The following is a 10,596-nucleotide window of genomic DNA, read 5'->3' as shown; positions in this document are numbered from 1 at the left end:
CACACACAGTGTATACATACACACAGTACGTACACACACAGTGTATACATACACACAGTACGTACACACACAGTGTATACATACACACAGTACGTACACACAGTGTATACATACACACAGTACGTACACACACAGTGTATACATACACACAGTGTATACATACACATAGTACATACACACAGTACATACACATACAGTGTATACATACACACAGTGTATACATACACACAGTGTATACATACACACAGTACGTACACACACAGTGTATACATACACACAGTACGTACACACACAGTGTATACATACACACAGTACGTACACACAGTGTATACATACACACAGTACGTACGCACACACAGTGTATACATACACACAGTACGTACACACACACACAGTGTATACATACACACAGTACATACAAATACATTATTCACCTAGTTGTGCTCACGAGGGTTGAGCTTTGCTCTTTCGGCCCGCCTCTCAACTGTCAATCAACTGTTACTAACTACTAACTGCTTTTTTTCCACACACTCACACACACACACACACACACACACACACACACACACACACACACACACACACACACACACACACACACACACACACACAGGAAGCAGCTCCGTAACAGCTGTCTAACTCCCAGGTACCTATTTACTACTAGGTAACAGGGGCATTCAGGGTGAAAGAAACTTTGCCCATTTGTTATTGCCTGGTTCGGGAATCGAACCCGGGCCACAGAATTACAAGTCCTGCGTGCTGTCCACTCAGCTACCAGACCCCCCCCCCCCTGGTATACACTCACATACCATACTGTCATACACGCGGGGAAACTTACCTAAACAAATGTCACAACTCGACAATAATTCACACCATCCGAAAATATCTTCAGGTGTTTGTGGTGAGGTCTCTGGTCGGGGAAAGTTGTGGGTGTGCAGCTGTAGTGCGGCGCACCTCCCGTAAAGGGATATACACAGCCAGGTATATTCCGCTCCTCGGTGTATATACCATCACTTGAGTGCACTAACTGGGTGGTCAGGAAGCTGTTGTGGTGGGCTTAATGACCCTCCAGATGGTAACAGACCTCAAGCCCAACACCTAGTCTAAAGCATAAAACACTCACAATAAGATATTTTGTGGCTGATTAGGTAGAAATATGCCAGTGAGGTATTGTGGGTGCGTGAGGAGACTGCAAGACACGCCCTCACAGACACAACATAAGCAAGCTCTCTCTTTCACCCCCCCCCCCCCCACACACACACACACACACATTCACATTTCTGGACTGCCAGAAAGTTTCTGACACAGTACCACATAAGAGACTAGTGCACAAACTGGAGATGCAGGCAGGCGTGAAAGGGAAGGTACTCCACTGGATAAGAGAGTACCTAAGCAACAGGACACAGCGAGTCACCGTGAGGGGTGAGGTCTCGGAGTGGCGGGGAGTCACCAGGGGAGTCCCACAGGGATCAGTCCTTGGACCTATACTGTTTCTGATATACGTAAATGATCTCCCAGAAGGAATTGACTCGTTCCTCTCGATGTTTGCTGATGATGGAAAAATTATGAGGAGGATCAAGACAGAGGAGGATAGTATGAGGCTACAAGATGACCTAGAGAAACTGAAGGAATGGTCCGATAAATGGCTACTAAAGTTCAACCCAAGTAAATGTAAGGTAATGAAACTAAGAGGAGGAAATATAGGAGGCCAGTCACTGGATACCGAATGGGAGATGAAGTCCTTCACGAAACGGACAGAGAGAAAGATCAAGGAGTTGATATCACGCCGAACCTGTCTCCCGAAGCCTTCATCAAAAGAATAACATCAGCGGCATATGCGATGCTGACTAACGTCAGAACTGCTTTCAGAAACCTGTGTAAGGAATCCTTCAGAACCTTGTATACCACATATGCAAGACCAATCCTGGAGTATGCAGCCCCAGCATGGAGCCCGTATCTAGTCAAGCACAAGACGAAGCTGGAAAAAGTTCAGAGGTATGCCACTAGGCTAGTCCCAGAACTAAGAGGCATGAGTTATGAGGAGTTCACTACGTGAACTGCTCCTCACGTCGCTGGAAGACAGAAGAGTTAGAGGAGACACGATCACCACATACAAAATTCTCAGGGGAATTGACAGGGTAGAAAAGGATGGATTATTTAACACGGGTGGCACACGCACAAGGGGACACAGGTGGAAACTGAGTACCCAAATGTGCCACAGAGACATTAGAAAGAATTTTTTTCAGTGTCAGAGTAGTTAGTAAATGGAATGCACTAGGAAGTGATGTGGTGGAGGCTGACTCCATACACAGTTTCAAATGTAGATATGAGAGAGCCCAGTAGGCTCAGGAATCTGTACATAAGTTGATTGACAGTTGAAAGGCGGGACCAAAGAGCTAAAGCTCAACCACCGCAAACACAACTAGGTGAGTACACACACACACTAACACTCATTGAACTAAGAGGCAGTAAACTACAGGTCAGTTTCCCAAATAAAAGTTAAGGTGCTCCAGTGGATAAGGGATTACCTAAGCAACAAGAAACAGCAAGTCACTATGAGGAGGAGACATCAGAGTGGCGAGATGTCATCAGCGGTGTTCCACAGGGCTCTGTACTTGAACCCATCCTGTTTCTAATGTGTGATATCGATCTTCCAGAGGGTATATATAGACTCATTGCTCTCATTGTTTGCTGATGAGCAAAAATTATGGGAAGAATCAAGACAGAAGAAGATAGACAGAGACTACTGGACGACCTCTATAAACTGGAGAAATGATCTAGAAAATGGCTACTAAAGTTCAACTCAGGAAAGTGAAAAGTAATGAAATTAGGCGAAGAGAGCAGGAAGCTGAACACAATGTACCACCTCGGAGCTGAAATCCAGCAAGAGTAAAGTAGAGAGAAAGATCTGGAGGTTGATATCACACCGAACCTGTTCCAAGAGGTTCACATCAAAAGGATATCATCAGTGGCATATGCTAGATTGGCCAACATAAGAACTGCTTTTAGAAACTGATGAAAGGAATCGTTCAGGACCTTGTATACCACTTATGTCAGATCAATTCTGGAGTATGCAGCTCCAGGAAGTTCATACCTAGTTAAGCACAAGATAGAGTTAGAGAAGATTCAGAGATATGCTACCAGACTAGTCCCAGAACTGAGATGTATGAGTTACGAGTTAAGGATATGGGAACTAAACCTCCCGTCCCTGGGAGACAGAAGACAAAGGGGAGACATGATCACTACCAACAAAATTCTCAGAGGAACTGACAGTGGACAAAGACAAACTATGTACCACGAGTGGAACACAAACAAGGGGACACAGGTGTAAAGTCAGTACCCAAATGAGCAACAGAGACGTTAGAAAGAATTTTTTCAGTGCCAGAGAAGTTAACATATGAAGTGCATTAAGCAGTGATGTGGTGGAGGCTGACTCCATACACAGTTTCAAATGTAGATATGATAGAGCCCAATAGGCTCAGAAACCTGTACACCAGTTGAGAGGCGGGACCAAAGAGCCGAAGCTCAACCCCCACACAAGCACAACTATGTGAGTACTAAGCCTCCGGGCGGTCACGCACTCCCCCGCTCACTCTCTATAATAATGGAGAAGAGATGATGGCGACAGACAACTACACACCAACATCACGCCAACCAATATTATCAACAAGATTTGAAAAGATTATATACCAACAGATCTACGACTTTGTAAAGTTTAACACACTAAGTTCCTGCAAGTTGGGCTTCATCCCGGAAGAGTACCAATGATGCCATTACTAGTCTGCTTGACGGAGCCTGCGCAGCTCTTGACGGAGCCTGCGCAGCTCTAGACGGAGCCTGCGCAGCTCTTGACGGAGCCTGCGCAGCTCTAGACGGAGCCTGCGCAGCTCTTGACGGAGCCTGCGCAGCTCTTGACGGAGCCTGCGCAGCTCTTGACGGAGCCTGCACAGCTCTTGACGGAGCCTGCGCAGCTCTAGACGGAGCCTGCGCAGCTCTTGACGGAGCCTGCGCAGCTCTAGACGGAGCCTGCGCAGCTCTTGACGGAGCCTGCGCAGCTCTTGACGGAGCCTGCGCAGCTCTTGACGGAGCCTGCGCAGCTCTAGACGGAGCCTGCGCAGCTCTTGACGGAGCCTGCGCAGCTCTTGACGGAGCCTGCGCAGCTCTTGACGGAGCCTGCGCAGCTCTAGACGGAGCCTGCACAGCTCTTGACGGAGCCTGCACAGCTCTTGACGGAGCCTGCACAGCTCTTGACGGAGCCTGCACAGCTCTTGACGGAGCCTGCACAGCTCTTGACGGAGCCTGCGCAGCTCTTGACGGAGCCTGCGCAGCTAGCTCTTGACGGAGCCTGCACAGCTCTTGACGGAGCCTGCGCAGCTCTTGACGGAGCCTGCGCAGCTAGCTCTTGACGGAGCCTGCACAGCTCTTGACGGAGCCTGCGCAGCTCTTGACGGAGCCTGCGCAGCTAGCTCTTGACGGAGCCTGCACAGCTCTTGACGGAGCCTGCGCAGCTCTTGACGGAGCCTGCACAGCTCTTGACGGAGCCTGCGCAGCTCTTGACGGAGCCTGCGCAGCTCTTGACGGAGCCTGCGCAGCTCTTGACGGAGCCTGCGCAGCTCTTGACGGAGCCTGCGCAGCTCTTGACGGAGCCTGCGCAGCTCTTGACGGAGCCTGCACAGCTCTTGACGGAGCCTGCGCAGCTCTTGACGGAGCCTGCGCAGCTCTTGACGGAGCCTGCGCAGCTCTTGACGGAGCCTGCGCAGCTCTTGACGGAGCCTGCGTTGCTCTTGACGGAGCCTGCGCAGCTCTTGACGGAGCCTGCGCAGCTAGCTCTTGACGGAGCCTGCACAGCTCTTGACGGAGCCTGCGCAGCTCTTGACAGAGCCTGCGTTGCTCTTGACGGAGCCTGCGCAGCTCTTGACAGAGCCTGCGTTGCTCTTGACGGAGCCTGCGCAGCTCTTGACGGAGCCTGCACAGCTCTTGACGGAGCCTGCGCAGCTCTTGACGGAGCCTGCACAGCTCTTGACGGAGCCTGCGCAGCTCTTGACGGAGCCTGCGCAGCTCTTGACGGAGCCTGCGCAGCTCTTGACGGAGCCTGCGCAGCTCTTGACGGGGCCTGCGCAGCTCTTGACGGAGAATGCGCAGCTCTAGACGGAGCCTGCGCAGCTCTAGACGGAGCCTGCGCAGCTCTAGACGGAACCTGCGCAGCTCTAGACGGAGCCTGCGCAGCTCTAGACGGAGCCTGCGCAGCTCTAGACGGAGCCTGCGCAGCTCTTGACAGAGCCTGCGGCGCTCTTGACGGAGCCTGCGCAGCTCTTGACGGAGCCTGCGCAGCTCTTGACGGAGCCTGCACAGCTCTTGACGGAGCCTGCGCAGCTCTTGACGGAGCCTGCGCAGCTCTTGACGGAGCCTGCGCAGCTCTAGACGGAGCCTGCGCAGCTCTAGACGGAGCCTGCGCAGCTCTTGACAGAGCCTGCGTTGCTCTTGACGGAGCCTGCGCAGCTCTTGACGGAGCCTGCACAGCTCTTGACGGAGCCTGCGCAGCTCTTGACGGAGCCTGCGCAGCTCTTGACGGAGCCTGCACAGACCTTGACGGAGCCTGAGCAGCTCTTGACGGAGCCTGCGCAGCTCTTGACGGAGCCTGCGCAGCTCTTGACGGAGCCTGCGCAGCTCTTGACGGAGCCTGCACAGCTCATGACGGAGCCTGCACAGCTCTTGACGGAGCCTGCACAGCTCTTGACAGAGCCTGCGCAGCTCTTGACGAGGCCTACCACCATGGTCACCCTGCCACACCCACCAGCGTGGTCACCCTGCCACACCCACCACCATGGTCACCCTGCCACACCCACCAGCGTGGTCACCCTGCCACACCCACCAGCGTGGTCACCCTGCCACACCCACCACCATGGTCACCCCTGCCACACCCACCAGCGTGGTCACCCTGCCACACCCACCACCATGGTCCCCCCTGCCACACCCACCACCATGGTCACCCTGCCACACCCACCACCATGGTCCCCCCTGCCACACCCACCACCATGGTCACCCTGCCACACCCACCACCATGGTCACCCTGCCACACCCACCACCATGGTCACCCCTGCCACACCCACCACCATGGTCCCCCCTGCCACACCCACCACCATGGTCACCCCTGCCACACCCACCACCATGGTCACCCTGCCACACCCACCACCATGGTCACCCCTGCCACACCCACCACCATGGTCACCCCTGCCACACCCACCACCATGGTCACCCTGCCACACCCACCACCATGGTCACCCCTGCCACACCCACCACCATGGTCACCCTGCCACACCCATCACCATGGTCACCCCTGCCACACCCACCACCATGGTCACCCCTGCCACACCCACCACCATAGTCACCCTGCCACCCCCACCACCATGGTCACCCCTGCCACACCCACCACCATGGTCACCCTGCCACACCCACCACCATGGTCACCCTGCCACACCCACCACCATGGTCACCCTGCCACACCCACCACCATGGTCACCCTGCCACACCCACCACCATGGTCACCCCTGCCACACCCACCACCATGGTCACCCCTGCCACACCCACCACCATGGTCATCCCTGCCACCCCCACCACCATGGTCACCCCTGCCACCCCCACCACCATGGTCACCCTGCCACACCCACCACCATGTTCCCCCCTGACACACCCACCACCATGGTCACCCCTGCCACACCAACCACCATGGTCACCCTGCCACACCCACCACCATGGTCACCCCTGCCACAACCACCACCATGGTCACCCTGCAACACCCACCACCATGTTCCCCCCTGCCACACCCACCACCATGGTCACCCCTGCCACACCCACCACCATGGTCACCCTGCCACACCCACCACCATGGTCACCCTGCCACACCCACCACCATGGTCACCCCTGCCACCCCCACCACCATGGTCACCCTGCCACACCCACCACCATGTTCCCCCCTGCCACACCCACCACCATGGTCACCCCTGCCACACCCACCACCATGGTCACCCTGCCACACCCACCACCATGGTCACCCTGCCACACCCACCACCATGGTCACCCTGCCACACCCACCACCATGGTCACCCCTGCCACACCCACCACCATGGTCACCCTGCCACACCCACCACCATGGTCACCCTGCCACACCCACCACCATGGTCACCCCTGCCACACCCACCACCATGGTCACCCTGCCACACCCACCACCATGGTCACCCTGCCACACCCACCACCATGGTCACCCTGCCACACCCACCACCATGGTCACCCCTGCCACTCCCACCACCATGGTCACCCTGCCACACCCACCACCATGGTCACCCTGCCACACCCACCACCATGGTCACCCTGCCACACCCACCACCATGGTCACCCCTGCCACACCCACCACCATGGTCACCCTGCCACACCCACCACCATGGTCACCCCTGCCACACCCACCACCATGGTCACCCTGCCACACCCACCACCATGGTCACCCCTGCCACACCCACCACCATGGTCACCCCTGCCACACCCACCACCATGGTCACCCCTGCCACACCCACCACCATGGTCACCCTGCCACACCCACCACCATGGTCACCCCTGCCACCCCCACCACCATGGTCACCCCTGCCACACCCACCACCATGGTCACCCTGCCACACCCACCACCATGGTCACCCCTGCCACACCCACCACCATGGTCACCCTGCCACACCCACCACCATGGTCACCCTGCCACACCCACCACCATGGTCACCCTGCCACACCCACCACCATGGTCACCCTGCCACACCCACCACCATGGTCACCCCTGCCACACCCACCACCATGGTCACCCTGCCACACCCACCACCATGGTCACCCTGCCACACCCACCACCATGGTCACCCCTGCCACACCCACCACCATGGTCACCCTGCCACACCCACCACCATGGTCACCCTGCCACACCCACCACCATGGTCACCCTGCCACACCCACCACCATGGTCACCCTGCCACACCCACCACCATGGTCACCCCTGCCACTCCCACCACCATGGTCACCCCTGCCACACCCACCACCATGGTCACCCCTGCCACACCCACCACCATGGTCACCCCTGCCACTCCCACCACCATGGTCACCCCTGCCACTCCCACCACCATGGTCACCCCTGCCACATCCATATTTCAACCATTGGAGAAGCCGTTGTTGACTAGGACCTGCCTTGCCCTACAGAGTTCTTCATCGACTTGCTTTCATCCTGAGCTGTGGCTGAGAGCACGGTCGACATAAGCATTAACAACAGTCAACAACGGCTTCTCCAATGGTTTCGTTGAAGACATCATAAGAAGGAAGGTGAAACGCCATGCAACCTCTGAAGAGACAACTAACACAACACCTATACCCCCGATTAGACTATTTTACAGGAACTTCTTTTCCACTGCTCATAAAACGGAGGAAAGGGTCCTGAAAGATTTGGTTGATAGGAACGTTATCAAAAACTACAGACAAAACTAGCTACAGACAAAAATCAGAAGATACAATTGACGATTTACTATATAAAAAAAAACGGCCAACCTACTCATGAGAAACTCTCCAGACACAAAGCAGAACGCTTTAAAAGAGACCAACGTCGTCTATGCCTTCAAATGCCCACTTGTGGACTGTAAGCCTCAAAGAACTCAGTATATAGGCAAGACAACAACATCTCTTTCCAGGCGATTAACGATGCATAAGCAAGAGTGCTCCATTAAGGAACATATAATCTCTTCCCACAACCAGACCATCACCAGAGAAATCTTAACAAACAACACAGAAATCATTGATATATACAGCGATAGCAGGCGGCTTGACATCTGCGAGGCACTACACATCAAGAAGTCAACACCAGCAATCAACAGCCAATTAATCCACAACTATATTCTACCCACTTCAAGACTCCACTCCAATATAGAAGCATAAAGAAATATGGGCCAATAGGCCCGTTGCAGTTACTTCCATCTTTCCCTTTAATTTTATCCAATTTATACCCATTGTTTCGTGTTCTATCTTGTGTTGAAAGTTTTGTTCACCTCATCCAAAACTGTTGTAACATATCACCTCACACAAATGCGGGTATATAAGATGAAAGCTGTTTAAATGGTAACATAGAACTCTGTTTAGTGTTTACAGGTTATAGTTGTGTGTGTGTAAACTAAAGTCTTTGAAAATGTAATAAGTTATTTCGAAACGCGTTCAAGTGTCGCGTCAGACTAGAAATATAAGTGAATTTTGGAGAATTGATTTTTCAATTACCATCGACAGTGAAAAGAAACATAAGAAATATTGAGAAAATTCGTGTTAGAATTATTAATCTTACTTTTTTGGTCATATTTAATAATATATGTTTACAAGAAAGACTGCTACCAAAATATACTAATATATATATATATATATATATATATATATATATATATATATATATATATATATATATATATATATATGGTCTAGCAATATAAATTATTGAATAATAGAGATTCACTACAATATTTGACTACATATTAGTAACTAAAATTAAATACAGGTTATCTGTATTGTAGTGATCTTGGTCCACCAGTTATGAACACGGTTGATCACACCAGATAATCCTGGTGGGTGAGGCTAGTATAACCATATATTACTGGGGTAGAGGTAGATGCTATTCTGCTTCTTTTTCCCCTTCAATTACACCTGTCAAAGGGCACTCACAATAATGGCAGTAAATATGACAGCAATATCAGGGGAAATATTGGCAATTCAAATAAAGAGATGAGATTATTGTTCACCCTGTTGCTTGTTCTCGCCACGCATCCTTACCGGCTCACCCTTATCTACCTACACTAATGGCCAGGAATGTATAAGATTTATAACTGGTCTCGCCTAGGACACTTCCCTTATAGTAGACGTAGATCATGTTGATAATGGGAGCACTTTACTTCCCATAATACTTGTGTCCAAGGAAAATTAGTGGAGCTTGATTTGCCCCAGCGAGAATTGAATGGTTTTAATGGCGACTGTTACTGGCCTCCCTGCCATTGACTCATCAAGCGTCTCGTCCAGATGTCAAGAAGTGGAAGGAGAGCATCAGCTCTCTTTCTCTTATATAATGTAATTTAGTACTGATAATTAAGATGTTTCAAGGGAAATGTTTTTATGATGTTTACAGTCGAGAGACTGATGTATTAAGAATGATTCCCAATATTAGTTGGTGAATTTAATGGCGACATATGCCAATGATATCCCCGTTTTCTTCCAAGGAAATTGTCAATATTCTCATTTTCTATGAGTGAATTTATTATTACAATCCAGCAGCAATATTATCTGCCTACTGTATTAAATATTAGTACATGGAGTCGGGTTTTCAGACATTTTCTTACACTTCTGCAGTTGCACCTGTTGCCACACTAACATACCGGCACCTCTTCCCACACTACTCTACCTGCTCCCCCCACCCACACTACTCCACCTGCTCCCCCCCCACACTACTCTACCTGCTCCCCCCCCCACACTACTCTACCTGCTTCCCCCCACACTACTCCACCTGCCCCCCCCACACTACTCCACCTGCCCCCCCCCACCCTA

The 10,596-nt window shown here is 52.1% G+C and overlaps 1 protein-coding gene across 1 annotated transcript; it reads left to right on the top strand.

The window, feature by feature from the left end:
• The first annotated feature begins 1,726 nt into the window (after nucleotides 1-1,726).
• LOC138365373 (multiple epidermal growth factor-like domains protein 10) lies at nucleotides 1,727-5,600 on the top strand. Its single transcript, XM_069325685.1, has 2 exons — nucleotides 1,727-1,852; nucleotides 4,488-5,600. Exons 1-2 carry the CDS (start codon nucleotides 1,727-1,729, stop codon nucleotides 5,598-5,600), a joined length of 1,239 nt encoding a protein of 412 aa, XP_069181786.1.
• The last annotated feature ends 4,996 nt before the right edge of the window (nucleotides 5,601-10,596 follow it).

This window comes from Procambarus clarkii, chromosome 16 (genome assembly GCF_040958095.1).
Source record: "Procambarus clarkii isolate CNS0578487 chromosome 16, FALCON_Pclarkii_2.0, whole genome shotgun sequence".
Taxonomy (NCBI): Eukaryota; Metazoa; Arthropoda; class Malacostraca; order Decapoda; family Cambaridae; genus Procambarus; species Procambarus clarkii.
Note: the sequence above shows the minus strand (reverse complement) of the source record. Positions and strands in the feature narration are given on the sequence as shown.

Excerpts from the sequence above, each read along its gene's own strand:
- LOC138365373 (XM_069325685.1), top strand. The coding sequence starts at position 1,727 with ATGGGAGATGAAGTCCTTCACGAAACGGACAGAGAGAAAGATCAAGGA. Across the intron at positions 1,853-4,487 it reads CATATGCGATGCTGACTAAC|CTCTTGACGGAGCCTGCGCA; the intron begins GTCAGAACTGCT and ends GAGCCTGCACAG.